Genomic DNA, 22,403 nt, shown 5'->3' with positions numbered 1-22,403 from the left:
AGTAGAGGAAGAAGAAAAAGAGAAGGGAGGGAGGGCTGCGCCTGCGTGGTGGGGATTCTCTGTGGCCTTCCTTTTGCTGTGACCGCCACTCTCTTCTAGTACATGCATAACCCATGTAATAATTTCTTTTGCGTTGATGAAGAGTGATTCAACATATCTCTCTATATTATTGATCTCATCTCAATCTCAAGCTCAAGCTCGACCTATGATATTAAAAAAAACGAAGCCTTTTTTTTTCCAACTCAGCTTTTTTATTTCACAAAAGTGTTTTTTTTCTAGTCTTTTTTTTTTACTTTTCAAAAAAACTACCATCACACCCTCTGTATCTTATATATATATATGACCCAGATTCATGGCCCTCACACTCTTCGCTTTTTACTGTTGCCATTTTCAAAGTGACAGACATGTTCTTTTACTATAGCCAAGCCACCTTGAGTTTCTCTGGTGGCAATGTGTCATAAAAAACAAACCTAAAATAGGCTAGTATCTACCATATTTTGTTGTAAAATTTATGTCTTCTATTGTCCAGTAAAGCCACGTTTAGTAATTTGGGATTGGGTTCGCTTCTAACATATTGGACGACTATACACATCTCGGAGGAAGATGATAGTTGAGTGGGAGTCCTCTTGTTGTAAACTGATAGAGGGGAGTCGCGTTAGCGTCATGTATTTGGCAAATTGAGGTGTTGAACTCGCAAAGCTATGTGGTAAGAGCTTCCCCCCTCTTCGTGTGGGGTCAAGTTCGGTGAAGGTGGCGTTCGGTGTTAGATTTAGTCCTAAATCGATAATTAATGGTCGATGAGCACAACATATAAGACGGGGGCAGCCCTCACCTATCTCCTAGAAGAAGAAGCTGAGGGTGACCGTGGTCAGTAAAGGATTTAATCATCTACCGACATGGTGGATTTTCGTTTAACATCGCAGATACAATGTGCCATAAAGAGCTTCCCGGAAGAACCGGGGTTCCATGGAGATGGAGAGTGTAACACCCCAGGTGTTTGTCACAAGTTAAGCAATGGGTTTGAGCTCAAACATGACATGTCGAGTGGTAATGAAGGTGTCAAGATCAAATCTACATGATGGAGCTCCAACTTAAACTTGGGCCACGCACATTTGCTTACATATGGACCCTTGTTAAGATTATGCAAGAGTAATGTTAAACATGCTTATTCCATGTACATTACATCCACATGCATCCATCTAGACCCGTGGAAAAGTTTCATGAAGTTCGGAATCAAGAAGTCGTATGAAATGATGAGTTACATTCTTGCTTGAATTGCGCTAGTAAGTGAAGAGAATTATAGGCCATCAACCAAACCTTGCTACCTTGCCTAAATGACTCTAATTGAACTCTACAACAAAAGTCATGAAGGGTTCATGTTGAGCAGAAGTCAAGAAAATGCCTCAATTGGTCAATAACTCTAATTTAAACTTTATAGTGACAATACTTTGACCTATGTTGACCAACCACTTATAGTGCTTGCATGGAGTTGTACCTTAAATAAAAGTTGAAGATTGAGTAGAGTAGAACAAACTTTGTTTTTGGAACAAGAGCTAGATCAACTTGGAACTAAGTCAAACAGAGGCTCGAAAATTGAATCAGTGGCTGTTTTCAGACTTAGAATTTTTCTAAGTCTGGAATTCATCGTCGTCGCCATTGGCGTCTCGCGTTCTCCAAAATTCGTTAAGCAACTTGAGTTGGTCCAAAAATAAAAGTTGAAGGTTATATTATGGAGAAGAACATACAAAAAGTTGCACTGAGTTTGACCGAGTTTTGACCTCCGAAGGCGAGCTCCCGTGACTGTTATCAACACGCTGACACTATCACTTTGAAGCCTAATTAACTACTAATCCATTGCTCAAATGGCCATGGTCTGTTAATGAAATTTGTAGGTCATCATGTGGACAACCAACTTGCTTAAGGGCCCATGACTTAGTTCGGACCAGAACAAGCCCAATAACGTGGTCCAACCGACCCGCTCCGACACCTGCCAGCCGCTCGGTGGAATGCCCCAAAGGGGGAGCGCGTGGCAGCCATGCAGAGCTCGCGCCACGCCATTGCCGCACACCGCTGCCGCGTGTTCTGCCGCCCTGTCGCACCCCCGCTCCTTAAACCGAGTGCTCGAGCTCCTCTACCACGCACTCGCCTCTCTACTCCCCCTTCCTCGCTCTCTGGTGTCGCACGCGAGCTCCAGGGCGCGACCGCCATTGATGTCGTCGGCCAGCTCCTGCTGCTGCTCGCGCAGGCTGTAGCTGGACCGCTGCTGCACGCGGTTGGCTGAGCCTGGGGCCCCGGCGCGGCCACGGCCCTCCTTCGCAGCCAGTCGGACAAGTCCTAGAGCTCGCGCCACTACACAGTTCGCCGCCGCCGCTGCATGTCGACGGCCATACGTGGCTGGGCCACTGCAGGCCACCGCGGGCCCTAACGAAGCCATGCACCGATGCGCATGGGCCCACACGTGCTGCGCCGCCACTCCTCGTCGCTGTCGGGCCGTCGGCCGTCCCTCCCCACCGTCCTCCCTACTCTGCAGCCCTGAGGAAGACGAGGAAGGACTTCGCACTCGAATTCGAGAAAAGGGAAGGTTCTTTCTGCGAAGTTGTGACACATGTGAATAGTGCTCAGGAGGACCTCTTCGCTGATGTTTGATTTATATTTTCCGAAGGGACCCCGATGCAAGATTTCAATTCCTTTTCTCTGGTTTTTACAGATTTGAATAATGAACTTTGAAAAATCGTATTAATTAGTAGAAAAATCCTAAAATAACAAATGTGGACCTTTTGGAATCCTTGTGAAATTGTCTATGCACTAGATGTATAATATTACATGTTTTAGTTTAAAGGTTTAGCTGTAAAAATAGATTTATGCAGTTAGGTTTTTAATGCTAGTTGTATTTGTTTTTTTCATAACTGTAGTTCTTTTGCTCAAATAAATGTGAAATTTTTATGGAGTGCTCATAAGGTGATTGTTGTTGTCTGGTAAAAATGTCAGAAGTGTAGGATTTATATTTTTAGAGTTATAAAAATAACAAATGTACTATATTGCTTTGCTCCAACTCTGAATAGTCCTGCATGCTTGAATTAATTGGCTTAGTTAAGTTATGAATCATGACTTTATGATAATACATGAGTTGTAGTACTTTTATTAAGCTTTTTAAAAAGCTAAATAACATGATTTTTGGTTAAGTAGATCTTGAGTTATACTTGCTTAAATCTCTATGGCTGTTTCTGCCCAAACCCAGAGAGGGTTTCCTTGTTCTTACCGTGGGGCCTTCTTAATAGTAGAATTAGCTTTCGGTGTTTACAACAAAGTTGTTTAGAATTTGATAAGATTTCTAAAAAGTCTAGAACCACATTTATTGGATATGTATAACTCCATTTATAGCTGTTTAAAGTGGCATATCAGTTTCTGTCTATGTTTTGGATATAGATGCAATTATTGAATTAATTGACCCTTCTAACTATAGAATCATCTTAATATGAGAATAAGAAAGTTGTAGGTAACTTCCTGAGTTTTTCAAAAAGTTATGGTTCATGTTTGTAGTGAATACAAAAGTTGTAGAAAATTTCATGATCTTGCTTGTGTTCAAATTGTAAGGTCATAGGCCAGATAGTGTAGGAGTTACATGACTTTTAAGTCTTCTGTCAGGTTTTGATTGTATTCTGAGCAGATATGAAAGATGCTAGTGTTTGATCTAGTTAAGATTTGAATGAGCTTTTGGTGATAATAACAAAGTTGTAGATAATTCATGTATCTAGCTTCTGTTAAAATTTGGTGGTATTTGGTATTGTGGTTTGTGAGTGATGCCTGTTTAAATTTGGGCTTCAGAAATGGCTGCTCTCTGTCAATTGTGGACCAGTGTCTGTAAATGGGTATATTTGACTTAGTTAGCTAGAGAATCATGCTAAGATGATTAAAAATGAATTGTAGAAAATGTCATAAGCTTTCCAGAATGTCTTGTTGCATGGCTATTGGATCTATATAACTCTAGTTATGATCTAAACATGAAGCTGTTGTTTCCAGTCCAGAAATAGACATATGCTAGTTGTAGTTATTTACTTCATGTGTTGCTAAGTGTGGCTTGTGTCCTTGTTGATGGTCAAGTTATGATACTTGTGACCTTGTAAAACCTATGTCATGCTTGATGTGCTTGCTCTCTATAGTTAGTTGTGTGATGTTAGTTAAATAGCTATTGGTGTCTATGTCTTGCATAATCTTGTGTTTGTCTTGAATGCTTATGTGATGCCTCTTGTATTACCATTCTTCATATTCATGCACTTGCATCTTGCATCTCATCTAGATGCGCTAGATGAACCACGTGAAGGACGTGATGTTGGAGCCGAACCCGAAGACGGTGTATGGTGGACCTATCCCGAAGGTGGAAGGACTGGACAAGTGCTAGGACGGGAGATGCTCACTTAGCGAGTGTCGTCTAACTAACACTAACTCAGTGTGGGATCCCAGGCAAGCCCCGGAGCATATTAAGCCTCCTAATTTCTTAAATGCAATTAAAGTATTATTGTTACATATATATTGTTGCATTAAGTTAGGTGTTGGATGCAAACACTTGCTGCATTGGTTATTCAATCCTTGTCCAGGTATCGATACCCTGAATCCTATGTAGCTCAAGCCCGTGTAGTGCTTAGCCCTGCTTAAACGCGGTAGAAGTCAGGTGATTTCCTGTCACCTGTGAGCTATAAGGATATACATATGGCACGGTTGGCTATATTTGCTATCGTGGAAAAGAACCTGTCTTAATTTGAATTGAAGACCGGGCGGAGGCTTGCCGGTTTGTAGTGACTCCGTCTGTGTCGCTTAAGGACTGAATCTTGGAGCCTTTTCTGTTCATGTTGAACGCATGCCTCTCTCTTAGTTGGCCGGGTCTGGAGACTGACCACGAAGCCGAGTAGCTCACCTCAGGCCGGGAGTCGATAAGTATAAAGTACACCTCGGAAGGGAGCCGTAGGCGTGAGTCCAAGGGCAGGTGAGTTAAAAGTCCTGATCATCCTGGCAGAAGGGTAATCCCTGAGAGTGTTGGCGTTGATCGAACCCCCAAATTTGGTTCCTGAGTTGTCCCAAAGGTGACCCACGGCTACCCTTGCAAAGTATGCCAGGGTGAGAGTTAGGAATACCCCCTCAGCTGAGTTGTAATTCGATTCGAGTCGCCGTCTCTCACCGGTTAGTGAAAACTTGATGGGCTTATCTCCAAAGTAGATACACTAAATAACATAATGGTTCAGGAATGATGGTATGATGATGACAGCCTTATTATACCTGCTATGGTTAATATTGTTTGCTCCTAATAAGTGAGTGCTCTAGTACATGTGCTAATCTAGTGGACAGGTAAATGATGATAAACTTGATGCTAAGTTTAAATTGGTCACTATATTCATAAGCTCTTTTATGCAACTGTGTCAAACTAGCCCACCTCATAAGCCTTGCATGACCCTTGGTGTCTTTATTTCTGGTTTTGACGGGTAAGTCTAGCTGAGTACCTTCTCGTACTCAGGGTTTATCCCACCATGTTGCAGGTGAAGTTCTCGACCTGTGAAGATAGTGGCTAACCGCCGGTGGCTCGGTGATTCTATAGTTACTTCTCATCTATATGCTTTTGTCGGATGATGTCACTTATGCTAGCAATGTATTTGGAACATATATTAATGTAATCTTTTGAAAGCTATGTTGTTTTCACTAATCGATTTTGAAACCCAAACTTGTACTTTTAATTGTGAACTCATTTGTAATATTATTTCCGCTGCAACCCTGTGTATGTGATGTGTATTTGCTTAATCATGCGATCTTGGTTGTGATGTTGATTTACCGAGGCCTTTTGGGACACTCGGCGGACTACCGAGTTTATATGAGTGAAAGTATGCCGTGTCAACGTGTTAGCGGGGACAGCCGTACTTGATCTTATATAAATTGGGCGGTTCTATTACAACTAGCATCAGAGCAAGATTAAGCATAATACTATCATGTACGTCATTTTAAAAACAAAGTTTTGGTTTTAAAAAGCCTATTTTGACTAAAACTTTAGCTACAGGCAAATTTGTTAAAACTTATTTGTAAAACTATGCTAGCGACATCCTCCTTTATGCCCAGTTAAGGACTATTAGGTGGCTATCTAAGTACTAACATGGGGATTTTTACTTTCGTCGTCCATACGGCGTGCTATTGTATGGATGCCATTCGTTGAATGATAATGTATGGATCAATTGCCTCTACGCTCAGGTAAGTGTGAGTTGTGAGAGCATGACCGTCCAACTGTCGGTCTAGGGGAGAGTTAGCTTTGGTTACTGGAATATTTACATGTTACACACATATATATATATATGAAGGTATTTAATTATGGGTATATCTGTTGGGTAGCTATGGATATCGAAGTATATATATCTGGGGATGTATATATGGAGAGTATCTTAGTTTACTGCTTTCATTGTGTGCTTATTTATATCTTGTGGGATGGGCTGCAATGAATTTGCCTATAGGTACGCTAACCACGAATGAGTAGATTGAATGTAGCTGACGACTAGCTATATATCGAGAGAGTACGTGTTATGCCACCGACATAGAACGTGATTGCCACCTTAGGCTGGCAATTTCGTGAGGACGAATAGGACGAGCATGCATCATGATTGTGCTTGTGCATAAATATGCTTCCCTCACCTTGTTCTAATGCTAAGTAACTTGTGATCAATGTGATGTCACTATTTTCTCTGTGTGAAGCTAGCCAAAATGCCTTGTCCCATGCTGCTTGAATAGCTATGCTTGAAGTTAGTGTGTGATTAGCTTTGCCTCGTATGTTGGCTTCCAAAGGAAATAGATGACAAGTTATTAATTAGCAAAAAACTTCACCCCTTTGAAAACTAAATTGCAAAATGTAAGTAAAACTTGTTTTGTAGAGATATCCACCTACTCAGTAAAAAGGAAACAAAAGATAACAGTGCCTTACCACCATGTTTTGCCTGATATGTGTAGTGGTGTTGTTGTAGGTGACTACTTGTTATGTACGAGCTTTGTGCTTCATAATAGCCATTTAAGCTAATTGGATTGAGTGTTTCGAAATGCTCACTTAAGACCATGATGTAGGCGTGGATGCTCGTTATCTAGGTAGTGCCGTAGTTGTCACCCTTTTGTCCTCGGTAAGCATATGAGTGTGGAAGAATGCTATCCTTGAGCAGCGTCCAAGTTTTGGTAATCTCAGGATTGTCGTCTACAATTAAGTTCTCTCTTAGGAACCTGAGCCTATACACGTGGTTGCTAGCCTTGAATGTTGTGCTACGAAGACTTTATCTATGCCTTTGCTTGACCTTAGGCCCAAGCTTAGTTCCCTTGAATGCTTGCATGTTTCATGGTTTGTCCCGCTCCTATGTGGGAGGACCCTGCTCAAAAATCCTTGTTGGACCTTATTGCTCTTTCCCCTACTGATGAGCTAGTGAAACGCTAATCGCTATCTGCCCTGGCTTTGGAACATTTTCCTCACAGATCATGTCATTGCTTTATCAACTGAGTCCCTAGTTAGTGCAATGGCTCTGTCCCTTGAATCTCGTGTATTTTGTCTCCAACTCTTTCAAGTCTCTGGATGTTTATCAGTCTTGATCTCATGTTGCTGCTCGACAAGACCAAATCTCATGTTAATCTTTATCTGGTAATCACTTTGGTGGACACGAGGCGTAAATGGAAATTAAGCAAGAGTCTCCTGCTTAGTTGCCTTCGACAATTAGGCTATGTTCTTTTACGCTGTGTTTTGATCTTCTGATCTCCTCCTTGTTGAGTCCTAACCTTGTGACTACCTTTGTTTGCTATCCCTCCTTCTCATTGTGCTTGCTCCTATGCAACCAAATTTGTGCCACATGAGAATTCTGGTGGGTTGTATGTTCAGTAATGGTGCCACGATTAGCGATCTATGGTGCCGTGACGAAACCAAGAGCCTCTTGTGGCGCGTGACACAAGGTTGTGCTGCTCGGCACGCGCTGGTATCGGGGTTTCTAGTCATGATCCATTACAGAACTGCACCGATGTGTTATTTTCATGTGAGCTCTTCCTTGGTTATCTCTCCATATCTAATCAGAAGATCCTTATATTAGACCAAAAGTAATAGAGCTTCCTTCTGAAGTCATCCAGAGGATAACCTTTGAAGAATAGGTCACCAATATGAACTTAACAGACTGCAAGAGATGGTAGACAAGTGACTTGACGTGACTATCCCTGTAATGACATCGGTCATCTAGTGAACAACTTATGTCATCATTGTTGGATCAGAAAGGCATACAACACTTAATGTTGGACAAATGGTTAGTCGGATAAGAATCGAACGTCACATTATGATTATGACCTGGCTATCCAAGTCTTGACTATTATGTGCATGCCGATCACACAGTCAAGATCAACAATCTCTAGTGTGACCCCTTGTCTGCTGACTTCGATGGCGACCATCTGTTATGCGTTAATCACAACTATTGTTGGCAAGAGTGAAGGTTGAGAACTTCTAGTGTTGAGAGACAACTGATTAGTTACTAGTCGGAAGCTTAACCTCTAGCTAGGTGACAACTTTTGCTAATTACAAAGGCTATGTCTCGCAGAGCAATGTTAAGCAATGTAATAGCAAGCCGTTTAGCAATGCAACTACTGCTTTGTTTTCCAAAACTTGTGCTATCAAGTCAATTCCATCTTGGATAATCACACAGATAGTACAAAACGTTGTATCGGCTACGTAAGGGACTAGAGAAAGCATGTGCCTAGTTCAATCAGCATCATTGTGCCCTAGGTACCACAAACAGGTTTGTTCAAGGCTCTATTAGATGAAGTACCAGAGAATATTCAGAAACGGTTCCTTATCTATATAGGGATACCCTCCATGTGGAGTAATGCTTCGTGCCCTGTGAAAATAGCCCTCAAGTCCAATGCTTGTGCATAGTTAAGTTGGTGTCTAGGGCTATGGTTGAAGTGTTACCAGAGGAGCATGTGAGGAAAACTCTAGCCTCCATCATCAGCTAGGGAAAGGCTGCTGCTGCTATGAGAAAGGTTAGAGAATGCAAAACACACACCTTAACGTGTGAAGCAAAGAAAAGGGAGAACACGAAATCTGTCTAGATTTTTGTGGCACTAAACCGGTTATCTTCAAGCCGGCGATTAGTGACTCAAACGAAGTTAGATTGACCCCAAACTTGGTGATCTCATTCCTTGCTTTGGACCCTTCAATGTCTTAAGTTGGTTTGAGTATTGGTTGATTAAAACATCGGATTTGAGAGATATCTTGTCGACTCGGTTTGCTGCCATTTCAAAACAGAGCAATTTTGGTAGATGAATTGTTTGGATGGTCAAACGGTGTCTGGTTGAATTGAATTTTGGTGAGTAGTTAGAAGACCCATGGATCTACATGCCCACCAAAATTTGTGCATATTGGAGCAGTAGTTTGTGAGATATGAATAGAAAACAAAAGAGTACAGAATCTACAATTTCGCTGTGACTGCGATCATCCTTTGCATTAGACGGTTGTGTTTGTAATTCATGCCAAGAAATTACAACTTGTAGGTGTATTGCTGTTAGACAACCCTCCATACCCTTGAGAAGATTAATTGCACCCCTATGTGCCTTGCTTTTGCCCTCTTAGATCAGCAATGCGTGAGCAGTCAAGGTGTTCTAGAAGTCAAATTGTGCCCTTGCAATTCGAAAGTAATTAGAAAGGTGTCAAACCATAGATTTTTGGATTATGGTTTTTGAGATATTGATTGGCCTAAGAATGGAAGCCTCGACGTTAAATATAGTTTAAGAAAGCTGGTTTTGCTACGATGCAAGTAAACCCAACTTGCTGTGCAACTGCACCACGAAGGCAAATTGTACTTAACCTGCTTGGTAGTGAACTAGTCCCTAGTTTTGTGATTACTTGCAACTTGTGTTGCCCTCCAAGCCTCGCTAACATCCTTCTGCATCAATGGTTCTCCAATGCTGACATGCCTAAGGTGTCTTCCATGTGTTTTACCCAAGGGGTTGCCTCAGATACAACTCAGATAACTGTTGCCGTTTGGATACGAGAATTCCGATCCCTTAAATAATGGTCATCGAAAACGCTGAGTCAACAGAGTCAGCTATCACATTCACTGCTCACTCAACTGACTCAGGTAATACAGTACTGTTATCAGAGAAAGAGCACTGCACACATGGAACATTGTGTAGCTTTCCATCAGTTGACATATGAGTGAGTGCACTGCTACAACCAGTTTGGATATTGGTTAGCTAGCTTCTCATACCCTCAAAGGATGTTTACCCCGTCTTTGATCACATCTTTTACAAGAAGTTGTGCTCAAGCCACTTTAATAGAGAACTGCTTTTCAAACCTTGGGAACAAATATAGCACCGTTGCAAGGAATATCTGTCAACCGACTACGATCTAGTGCAAAGTCTATAAGTTCTGTGCTATATCCACTAGGGAAGTAAATGTTACAAGTATTTGGTCTATGCTTGAATCACTCTTCGTACATCGAGGATGAAGTACGTAGGATAGTGCTATCTTGGATTCCTCCCAATGTAACAATACTTTATGGAAGCCAATGAAGGAAATTCTTCTGACAAAAAATTTACTACAAAGAACAAGTATAGAAAGTTGTCTCGACCAAGCTGGTCCCTCTGATGCTTGAATGCTATGTAGCCTAAAGCTATCACTGATATTGGAAACTGGTAACATGTCTCTCTCCCTTAAAAGTCTTTCGCACCGAATCTCGGGACGTGATTCCTTTAAGGGGGGAGGGCTATAACACCCCAGGTGTTTGTCACAAGTTAAGCAATGGGTTTGAGCTCAAACATGACATGTCGAGTGATAATGAAGGTGTCAAGATCAAATCTACATGATGGAGCTCCAACTTAAACTTGGGCCACGCACATTTGCTTACATATGGACCCTTGTTAAGATTATGCAAGAGTAATGTTAAACATGCTTATTCCATGTACATTACATCCACATGCATCCATCTAGACCCGTGGAAAAGTTTCATGAAGTTCGGAATCAAGAAGTCGCATGAAATGATGAGTTACATTCTTGCTTGAATTGCGCTAGTAAGTGAAGGGAATTTAGGCCATCAACCAAACCTTGCTACCTTGCCTAAATGACTCTAATTGAACTCTACAACAAAAGTCATGAAGGGTTCATATTGAGCAGAAGTCAAGAAAATGCCTCAATCGGTCAATAACTCTAATTTAAACTTTACAGTGACGATACTTTGACCTATGTTGACCAACCACTTATAGTGCTTGCATGGAGTTGTACCTTATATAAAAGTTGAAGATTGAGTAGAGTAGAACAAACTTTGTTTTTGGAACAAGAGCCAGATCAACTTGGAACTAAGTCAAACAGAGGCTCGAAAATTGAATCAGCGGCTGTTTTCAGACTTAGAATTTTTCTAAGTCTAGAATTCATCGTCGTCACCATTGGTGTCTCGCGTTCTCCAAAATTCGTTAAGCAACTTGAGTTGGTCTAAAAATAAAAGTTAAAGGTTATATTATGGAGAAGAGCATACAAAAAGTTGCACTAAGTTTGACCGAGTTTTGACCTCCGAAGGCGAGCTCCCGTGACTGTTATCAACACGCTGACACTATCACTTTGGAGCCTAATTAACTGCTAATCCATTGCTCAAATGGCCATGGTCCGTTAATGAAATTTGTAGGTCATCATGTGGGCAACCAACTTGCTTAAGGGCCCATGACTTAGTTCGGACCAGAACAAGCCCAATAATGTGGTCCAACTGGCCCGCTCCGACACCTACCAGCCGCTCGGTGGAATGCCCCAAAGGGGCAGCGCGTGGCAGCCATGTAGAGCTCACGCCACGCCATTGCCACGCACCGCTGCCACGTGTTCTGCCGCCCTGTCGCACCCCCGCTCCTTAAACTGAGTGCTCGAGCTCCTCTACCACCCACTCGCCTCTCCACTCCCCCTTCCTCGCTCTCTGGCGTCGCACGCGAGCTCCAGGGCGCGACCGCCATTGATGTTGTCGGCCAGCTCCTGCTACTGCTCGCGTAGGCTGCAGCTGGACCGCTGCTGCACGCGGTTGGCTGAGCCTGGGGCCCCGGCGTGGCCACGACCCTCCTTCGCAGCCAGTCGGACAAGTCCTAGAGCTCACGCCACTGCACAGTTCGCCGCCGCCGCTGCATGTCGATGGCCGTACGTGGCTGGGCCACTGCAGGCCACCGCGGGCCCTAACGAAGCCATGCACCGATGCGCATGGGCCCACACGTGCTGCGCTGCCACTCCTCGTCGCCGTCGGGCCGCCGGCCGTCCCTTCCCACCGTCCTCCCTACTCTGCAGCCCTGAGGAAGACGAGGAAGGACTTCACGCTCGAATTCGAGAAAAGGGAAGGTTCTTTCTGCGAAGTTGTGACACATGTGAATAGTGCTCAGGAGGACCTCTTCGCTGACGTTTGATTTATATTTTCCGAAGGGACCCCGATGCAAGATTTCAATTCCTTTTCTCTGGTTTTTACAGATTTGAATAATGAACTTTGAAAAATCGTATTAATTAGTAGAAAAATCCTAAAATAACAAATGTGGACCTTTTGGAATCCTTGTGAAATTGTCTATGCACTAGATGTATAATATTACATGTTTTAGTTTAAAGGTTTAGCTGTAAAAATAGATTTATGCAGTTAGGTTTTTAATGCTAGTTGTATTTGTCTTTTTCATAACTGTAGTTCTTTTGCTCAAATAAATGTGAAATTTTTATGGAGTGCTCATAAGGTGATTGTTGTTGTCTGGTAAAAATTTCAGAAGTGTAGGATTTATATTTTTAGAGTTATAAAAATAACAAATGTACTATATTGCTTTGCTCCAACTCTGAATAGTCCTGCATGCTTGAATTAATTGGCTTAGTTAAGTTATGAATCATGACTTTATGATAATACATGAGTTGTATTACTTTTATTAAGCTTTTCAAAAAGCTAAATATCGTGATTTTTGGTTAAGTAGATCTTGAGTTATACATGCTTAAATCTCTGTGGCTGTTTCTGCCCAAACCCAGAGAGGGTTTTCTTGTTCTTACTGTGGGGCCTTCTTAATAGTAGAATTAGCTTTCGGTGTTTATAAAAAAGTTGTTTATAATTTGATAAGCTTTCTAAAAAGTCTAGAACCACATTTATTGCACATGTATAACTCCATTTATAGCTGTTTAATGTGGCATGTCAGTTTCTGTCTATGTTTTGGATAGAGATGCAATTATTGAATTAATTGACCCTTCTAACTGTAGAATCATCTTAAAATGAGAATAAGAAAGTTGTAGGTAACTTCCTAAGTTTTTCAAAAAGTTATGGTTCATGTTTGTTGGAGGTCTAGAACTCCAGTTGTGCTTCTCTGAAGTTCTTATTAGTTTTCTGTACCACTGCTGTTGGGTTGCAATTGCAGTTTTGCTTGTGCAATTATTTTCGTGGTGTAAATGATGTTTGCTATGGTTGTAGTGAATACAAAAGTTGTAGAAAATTTCATGATCTTGCTTTTGTTCAAATTGTAAGGTCATAGGCCAGATAGTGTAGGAGTTACATGACTTTTAAGTCTTCTGTCAGGTTTTAATTGTATTCTGAGCAGATATGAAAGATGCTAGTGTTTGATCTAGTTAGGATTTGAATGAGCTTTTGGTGATAATAACAAAGTTGTAGATAATTCATGTATCTAGCTTCTGTTAAAATTTGGTGGTATTTGGTATTGTGGTTTGTGAGTGATGCCTGTTTAAATTTGGGCTTCAGAAATGGCTGCTCTCTGTCAATTGTGGACCAGTGTCTGTAAATGGGTATATTTGACTTAGTTAGCTGGAGAATCATGCTAAGATGATTAAAAATGAATTGTAGAAAATGTCATAAGCTTTCCAGAATGTCTTGTTGCATGGCTATTGGATCTATATAACTCTAGTTATGATCTAAACATGAAGCTGTTGTTTCCAGTCCAGAAATAGACATATGCTAGTTGTAGTTATTTACTTCATGTGTTGCTAAGTGTGGCTTGTGTCCTTGTTGATGGTCAAGTTATGATACTTGTGACCTTGTAAAACCTATGTCATGCTTGATGTGCTTGCTCTCTATAGTTAGTTGTGTGATGTTAGTTAAATAGCTATTGGTGTCTATGTCTTGCATAATCTTGTGTTTGTCTTGAATGCTTATGTGATGCCTCTTGTATTACCATTCTTCATATTCATGCACTTGCATCTTGCATCTCATCTAGATGCGCTAGATGAACCACGTGAAGGACGTGATGTTGGAGCCGAACCCGAAGACGGTGTATGGTGGACCTATCCCGAAGGTGGAAGGACTGGACAAGTGCTAGGACGGGAGATGCTCACTTAGCGAGTGTCGTCTAACTAACACTAACTCAGTGTGGGATCCCAGGCAAGCCCCGGAGCATATTAAGCCTCCTAATTTCTTAAATGCAATTAAAGTATTATTGTTACATATATATTGTTGCATTAAGTTAGGTGTTGGATGCAAACACTTGCTGCATTGGTTATTCAATCCTTGTCCAGGTATCGATACCCTGAATCCTATGTAGCTTAAGCCCGTGTAGTGCTTAGCCCTGCTTAAACGCGGTAGAAGTCAGGTGATTTCCTGTCACCTGTGAGCTATAAGGATATACATATGGCACGGTTGGCTATATTTGCTATCGTGGAAAAGAACCTGTCTTAATTTGAATTGAAGACCGGGCGGAGGCTTGCCGGTTTGTAGTGACTCCATCTGTGTCGCTTAAGGACTGAATCTTGGAGCCTTTTCTGTTCATGTTGAACGCATGCCTCTCTCTTAGTTGGCCGGGTCTGGAGACTGACCACGAAGCCGAGTAGCTCACCTCAGGCCGGGAGTCGATAAGTATAAAGTACACCTCGGAAGGGAGCCGTAGGCGTGAGTCCAAGGGCAGGTGAGTTAAAAGTCCTGATCATCCTGGCAGAAGGGTAATCCCTGAGAGTGTTGGCGTTGATCGAACCCCCAAATTTGGTTCCTGAGTTGTCCCAAAGGTGACCCACGGCTACCCTTGCAAAGTATGCCAGGGTGAGAGTTAGGAATACCCCCTCAGCTGAGTTGTAATTCGATTCGAGTCGCCGTCTCTCACCGGTTAGTGAAAACTTGATGGGCTTATCTCCAAAGTAGATACACTAAATAACATAATGGTTCAGGAATGATGGTATGATGATGACAGCCTTATTATACCTGCTATGGTTAATATTGTTTGCTCCTAATAAGTGAGTGCTCTAGTACATGTGCTAATCTAGTGGACAGGTAAATGATGATAAACTTGATGCTAAGTTTAAATTGGTCACTATATTCATAAGCTCTTTTATGCAACTGTGTCAAACTAGCCCACCTCATAAGCCTTGCATGACCCTTGGTGTCTTTATTTCTGGTTTTGACGGGTAAGTCTAGCTGAGTACCTTCTCGTACTCAGGGTTTATCCCACCATGTTGCAGGTGAAGTTCTCGGCCTATGAAGATAGTGGCTAACCGCCGGTGGCTCGGTGATTCTATAGTTACTTCTCATCTATATGCTTTTGTCGGATGATGTCACTTATGCTAGCAATGTATTTGGAACATATATTAATGTAATCTTTTGAAAGCTATGTTGTTTTCACTAATCGATTTTAAAACTCAAACTTGTACTTTTAATTGTGAACCCATTTGTAATATTATTTCCGCTGCAACCCTGTGTATGTGATGTGTATTTGCTTAATCACGCGATCTTGGTTGTGATGTTGATTTACCGAGGCCTTTCAGGACACTCGGTGGACTACCGGGTTTATATGAGTGAAAGTATGCACGTGTCAACGTGTTAGCGGGGACAGCCGTACTTGATCTTGTATAAATTGGGCGGTTCTGTTACAGAGAGGGTGGATTTTGTAAAGATAACTTGGAAGACGAGAGAAAGGACAGAGGAAAGACCATAACTGGGCTAGCCCAACAGGCAATATGCCATGAGAGCTCCCCGAAAGAACTGGGGTTCCATGGTGATGGAGAGGGTGGATTTTATGAAGATAACTTGGAAGATGAGAGAAAGGATAGAGAAAAGACCATAATTGGGCTGCCCTAGACAGCACAGCCTTTTTAGCAGGCCCAAGCATGACCTGTTGGACCCTTTTCCATGCCAAGATGGCCTAGACAGCACAGCCTTTTTAGCAGGCTGGGCCGGTCCGAGGCCCACCAAATGAGAACATAGAGGAGGGGAAGGCGAGGCCTGGAGGTGGTGGCAGCCGCCGGTGAGCTCGCCCCCGGGAGGATGCGACGGAGGTGGGGAGGGCGCTCCGGCTCCGTGGAGGACGTGAAGTAGCTGGCGGTTCCGCCGTGGTCCGGCCGAATCCGTGGAGGACGCACTGGCTGTCCTTTAGCTCGGTGGAGGGCGGCGCGCTCGAAGCTCGAGGGTCGGGGCTGGGGCGGCGGCGCTCCAAATCTCCGTCCCACACCTTCGTCGTGGAGGAGGCGCTGGGCCGCTTGAGCCAATGGCGCGCCCACGTCCGGCAGCCGCAGCCAGGCATGGAGGAGGTGGCGGTCTGGCGGCGTCGGGAGAGAGAGGGGCGTGAGCGCATCGTTGTCTGCCTGTCTCGCGCGGCTCACATTGCAAGTGAGAGAGTGTTGCGTGGGAGGGGTGGATTGGTGAAAAGAAGTTAGGGTTATGGGGAAAGAGGCTGGTGGACTCTTAGTAGGCTAGGGTGGTCACCGGACCTCTCACCAAATTGTGGGCTGTGCCGGGCTAGCCCGCGTGCCTAGGGTGTGGCCCAGGCACGGCCCTGTGTACCGATCCATGCTAGCCTGGGCCGTGCTCGTGCCGGGCCAAAAATGCACGCTGGCCCAATTGGCCAGGGCGGGCCTCAATATCGAAGAGTCGTTTGCCCAATTCATACACACCGGTCTCAACTCCTCGGACGCAAACGCAAAAGCTTCCTGGTCCGCACCCTCCCACTCCCATCGATGGAAGGAGCAATATTAGGAAAGAGTGATCGGAGAGGGAGCCTAGGATGGGTTAGCTAGAGCACAAACCGGGACCAAACGCGAGTCTTCTGCTTGTATTAATTAAGCTTCACACTTCTGCTTGTATTAACCTTATGCTTCACACTAAATAAAGTGGCCTAATTACAGGTCCTCACCAATATTAGAATGCCGAGCAACCCACTCCATAATTAGAGGTATATCACACCATAATTCACACCAGGCACACAGCACAGGGAGTAAAAGTACAGTCGCATGAATCTCGATACACACTGTTGTATCTTGCGGTGAAAATTTTACTGTCCCGGGGCCTCACTGTCACGTCACCGCTAGGCTAGACGGCGCCTCCTGACACTGACTCTCCTGTCGGCACCTTGAGTGGGAGTGGAGGTGGGAATGGGATGAGCGGCGGTGGCGCCGGCGGTGCCTCTCCTTTCTTCACCACCGCCCGTGGCGCGAACAACGGAGGTGGAGGAGGCTGTGCCACCGCCTGCTGCTGCACTTGACCGGCCTCGGCGTCCACTGGGGCTGGGGCTTGGGCTGGGACTGGGGCTGGGACCTGGGGCCAGTGGGGCATGCTGACCCACTGCTCTCCAACCACCGGTACCGGTATCGCAGCTGGAACTTCTGCGGAAGAATCAAAGCGTCAGTGAGTTTGCATGCATTACGTGTATATATTGCTGATGGCTACTGAAACAGGTTGCGAGAACATGTATGCATGCATCTTGACGTTGCAATATACTGTACAATGCAGCAGCAGACTGAGAGAGACAGTGCAGTAAGTACGTACCTCTGGACTTCTTGACCTTGACCGCCAGGAGTACAGCAAGGCTTAGAAGAAATGCGATACCGGCAACGACCGCCACCCCTAGCAAGAACGCTGTCACAGCTGACGCCGCCTTGGATGGCCTCTTGGGTGGTGCAGGCGGTGACCTGCTGGGTGGGCGCGGCGGAGAAGGTGGTGGCGGCGGGGGCGCAGGAGCAGGGGCATGCTCGCACGCGTCAGTGTCCTTAGGAGGCCGCTGCTGACGCCCCCCGCAAGCTCTGTAATAGCCCCAGACAGCGGAAACACTCAGGTAGGATTTGGTGAACTCAGCTTCATCCACGACCATGCACAGACAGTCTGTGTCCTGGTCATCGATTATGGCTAACACGACAGTACAGCACCGTCTTGAAGGCCGGATGTTGCCGATGTTGCAGTGCTGAACCAATTGTGCTGCCATGGGGGTGGAGTCACAGGATGATGGTTCCACGTGCTCTCGTCCTTTATATCCCATGAATGAATTGTAATCAAGCAGTAAATTAAATCACCTCTGGCCAAATTAACTGGAATAATGCCTATATATATATATATACCTCTGGCTTTGGGTTGTTGGTTGGCATCTGAAAGCATCAGTGGTGAGTGGACAGTAGTGGCTACTGATGTCACAAAGGAGCGGTGCTCAAGCACACCTGCGCTCAATTTATCAATCAAAGTAACTAAAGTAAATACATAGTATGTATAACTGAAGAATCTATACTGTAAGTAGCTAGATGTGTGATACGGAAATGAAAGACCGACCCAGCACATCGAAATATACAGTACCTGTCAATTCAATGCAAGGAACAGTGGCGGAGCCTCATAGAGGCTATACTGGGCAGCAGCAGCCCCCCTTGATCTAATTTTTTTTTGAACACCAAGTTTACCAGTTACTAATAATTTATTATCAATTTGTAGGCTTGCAGCGCTCACAGTGAAATGCTAATTGCCAAGTTAAAACGCCAAAAGCAGCTAGCTAATTGGCCAGTTCAATAATCAATAGGCACAAGCGATTCGGCCCCGCTTCACGCTCCGCTGCTGGCAAGGAACGCTCGAAATCGCACGCACGCAACAACAGCCAGAGACGATGGCAGCACATCCAAATGTAATCGATCTGTAATGCAAGGAACGCTCGAAATCGCACGCACTCAACAACAGCGAGAGACGATATGGCAGCACATCCAAATGTAATCGATCTGTAATGCAAGGAATGCTCGAAATCGCACGCACGCTAACAACAGTGAGAGACGATGGGATGGGAGGTTGAAGGAGGATAGCGACCGCGTGATTACCTAGGCAGGCAGCGGTGGCGAGGTAGCCGGCGCCGCGCAGGCGTAGCCGTCCTCGGCAACTGCTGTAAAGGGCGACGATGCGGGAGGCGTTGAGGCGGCCGAGGAAGAGCGAGTGATCCACCGGATGCTGGACCGCGGCGCGGCAGACGCATGGAACCGTGGCGACGACCGACTCGCAGCAGGACGCGGTGGGCGCGCCGGCGGCCGCGCATGACTCCGCCACCCGTCGGCTGGCACTCGCGAGGGCGAGGTGGCCTGCCCCGCACGCGTCATCGGCGCCTGTGGCCGTCGCCGCTCCGCCGACGAGGAGTAGTCCGAGCACGATCACCAGGAGAAGGTTCCCCATGGGTCCGGCGGGGTGGGGTTTCTCCCCTTCTCGGAGTGGTGGTGCGTGTGTGTGGACAACGGAACGGAGAGAGAGAGAGCGGAGGTGATGGAGTGCCTTGTAGGAGAAGAAGAAGAGGACGGTCGGGCCGTCCAGAGTCCAGACCGAGGTGGTTGGCTGGGATGGGCTTAGCCCAATGGCCCAAGACGCAGCACAAGACACTCACACGAGGAAAAAGGATTTTTTTTATATATATACTATATCTAATAAGTATAAGTTAAAAGAAATGCAAATATATATACCTTTGAATTCACACCTAATAGACCGGGGTAAGAGCTACAGCCAACTGAAAATTGCCCCAAAATTGGCTTCGCACCATAATTTACCGCCCGTTGACAAGGCAGTAGCTTTGAATCTCTTTTTTTTTATCCACAACGAATGACTAGGAGCCTTCAAAAATATTGTAATTTTTTTTAAATATATACTAAAAATTAAGAAAGACTCATTTTACCTATATCTGACATCACAGCTTTTGTAGTTTTGAGATTAATATTTTTTTAAATGCTATAGTTGAGTTTTCAGTTGATCTGTTTAGCACCAAGATGTTTTTTCAACAATTCAGAAAAAAACATATAAATTCATGTTCTGAAAAATAGTATTTTATCATGCAATTTTAGCATACATGCTCAAGTAAAATCTAAATCTCCTTAATACAATACATATTGAAAATTAGGTTTTGTTTTGGTATTAAATTATTTAAATCCATTCCAAAGAAGCTAAAATTTTCAATAGATTCTAAAGGTAATGGAAACGTGTCATAACAATTTGGGGGAGATGATGCGTTTGAAAATTTTGAGCTTGTTTTCAATACGTTTAAATTTAAGATCAAAATAAAATCTAAATTTGTCCATGCACTATGTAAGGAAAAATGGATCCTTGGTCCATTTAGTTTGAATTTTAGTGTTTGATGATCAACATGACCAGGTTGGACTAATGAATTTGTAAGTGTTTGTTTTGTAGTTCAATAGGGTGCAAAAGTGGTTTGGACAAAGGCGATGTGTTGATCCGGATGATCTACATCTTAAGTCAAGACTTTAGAAGTAATATAGAAGACCTAGAAGATCAAGCAAAGTTCAGACACAAGTTTAGAACCAAGCCGGATGCAAAGGACGTGAAGGAAAAAAAAAAGAAAAGCTTATGCAGAGCGTCAGACTTTCCGCAATCCTGGCGTCGTACTGTTTGACGGTTGGATAGAATTCCAGAGTAGCGGGGCAAACATCGACCGTCAGGGACACAGGCATCGGACTAAATTGAATCACTGTTCAGTGAGAGCAGAGAAACTCAGTAGGCGCAGTAGAGCGTCGGACCATTTCAGCCACAGCCCGTGGTACTCAGAGAGTGGCTTTTGGGCATCGGACTGAGTCCCGAGCAGGGCGTGGGACTGTCCAAAGGTAGAGGGCCAGTCGTCAGTGAGAAGATGGCGGCAATAGTCAGAAGAACAACGATGAGAGCAGGGTGCCGAGTCCCAATGGCTCTTTTCAAAGGGCGGCTATATATATGTTACTTGGCTGGCCAAAATAAGGGTGTGGGAGCTCAAGGAACATGTGTATGAGTTGTTCATCTTTAGGAGCTTTAAATACCAAAGTGCTTAGTGATACACTCAATGATTAGTGTAGGTGCTTTGCAAAGTGTGTTTAGGTTAGTTAGACCATCGTTAATTGTACTTGCTCTAGGCTTAGGCTTTGTCGGTGTTTCGAGCTGCCACCAACTAGTAAATTTCTAATATTGCGCGTCTGGCTCCGATGGTGTGCTAAGAGGACACGAGGTTTATACTGGTTCGAGCAGAATGTCCCTACGTCCCGTTCATTGCTGCTGCTCGTGTTACTAGCACTAAAAGTTCGTAGTAGGGGTTATAAACGATCGAGAGAGGGACATGTCCCAAGTCTCTGGTGAGAGGGGAGAACGAGTGCTGAGAGCTTAGTCGCTTCTCGGCTGTGTACTTATATGTTCTGATCGGTTCAGGGTTCGATGGTTCGAGTCCCCTTCATGGGACGCCCTGCTTTCACTTTTATAGGCCAAGAAAAAGTACGGGTTACATTGGAGGAAAAAGAGGATAATGAGAAGGAGAAGAAGTCCTCCAAGATCGTCGGATCCTTCTTTTTCTTCATGCGGGTCCCGTCGACCGTGTAGACATCAACAGGGATAGCTCCATATCGCGACCCTATCCGTCACTGGCGCCATGCGCAGGCGTCGTCTCCCGATCGTGGCGCTCCACTCCATCCTAGCGGACTCCGCCTCAACCGACCCCGAGGCTGGGGGTTAGGCAGAACAGCACCAGTACGCCCGATGCTGTTTATGATGTGAATCCCCAGGTATGGCTCGTCACGTCCATGGGTTATATCGGGGCATGCCGGTCACCTTCCTGGTGTCAGAGCTTTGACCTAGGCCCATTCGCTTGTACCTGGAGTGGTTGGCGGCGATATGGGTCTCCGTCGGGTGAGACGGATCCCTCAACCTCGGTGTCGTTCGAGGTGGAGTCCCCCCAGAGGCCAGGCAACGCGGAGCGTAAACCCAGAGGTCGGGCGAGGCAGAGCCCGTGGCCTCGGTGTCAGGCGAGGCGGAGCCCGTCCCAAGAGGTCAGGCAAGGTGGAGCTAGCCCACAGAAGTTGGGCGAGGCGCAACCCGCGGCCTTGGTGTTGGGCGAGGCGGAGCCCCCAGGCTCAGTGTTGGGCGAGGAGGAGCCCGCCCTCAGAGGTCGGGCAAGGCGGAGCGCAAACCCAAGGGTCGAGCGAGGCAGAGCATGCCCCCAGAGGTCGGGCGAGGCAGAGCCAGCCCTTAGAGATCGGGCGAGGCGGAGCTCGCCCTTAGAGATCAGGCGAGGTGGAGCGTAGACCTAAAGGTCGGCCGAGGCAGAGCCTGCCCCCAGAGGCCGGGTGAGGCGGAGCTAGCCCTTAGAGGTCGGGTGAGGCAGAGCCTATGGCCTCGGTGTCGAGTGAGGCAGAGCCCATCCCTAGAGGTCGGGCGAGGCGTAGCCCACCCTCAGAGGTCGAGCGA

At 45.0% G+C, this 22,403-nt stretch overlaps 1 protein-coding gene across 1 annotated transcript; it reads right to left on the bottom strand.

The window, feature by feature from the left end:
* Positions 1-17,068: 17,068 nt before the first annotated feature.
* Positions 17,069-19,405, bottom strand: LOC136506541 (uncharacterized). The gene is made up of 4 exons (XM_066501455.1): positions 19,025-19,405; positions 18,290-18,385; positions 17,724-18,197; positions 17,069-17,560 (listed from the first exon to the last, which is right to left on the bottom strand). The coding sequence occupies exons 1-4, from the start codon at positions 19,368-19,370 to the stop codon at positions 17,268-17,270; spliced, it is 1,209 nt and encodes a 402-aa protein (XP_066357552.1). The 5' UTR covers positions 19,371-19,405; the 3' UTR covers positions 17,069-17,267.
* Between the last annotated feature and the right edge of the window lie 2,998 nt (positions 19,406-22,403).

The sequence above is a fragment of the Miscanthus floridulus genome, chromosome 15 (genome assembly GCF_019320115.1).
Source record: "Miscanthus floridulus cultivar M001 chromosome 15, ASM1932011v1, whole genome shotgun sequence".
In the NCBI taxonomy this organism is placed as follows: domain Eukaryota; kingdom Viridiplantae; phylum Streptophyta; class Magnoliopsida; order Poales; family Poaceae; genus Miscanthus; species Miscanthus floridulus.
This window is presented reverse-complemented; position numbering and strand designations above follow the sequence as displayed.

Coding starts and splice junctions, on each gene's coding strand:
- LOC136506541 (XM_066501455.1), bottom strand. CDS start 19,370: ATGGGGAACCTTCTCCTGGTGATCGTGCTCGGACTACTCCTCGTCGGC. Junction 18,386..19,024: donor CGCCACCGCTGCCTGCCTAG/GTAATCACGCGG, acceptor AATTGAGCGCAG/GTGTGCTTGAGCACCGCTCC. Junction 17,561..17,723: donor CAAGGTCAAGAAGTCCAGAG/GTACGTACTTAC, acceptor ATTCTTCCGCAG/AAGTTCCAGCTGCGATACCG.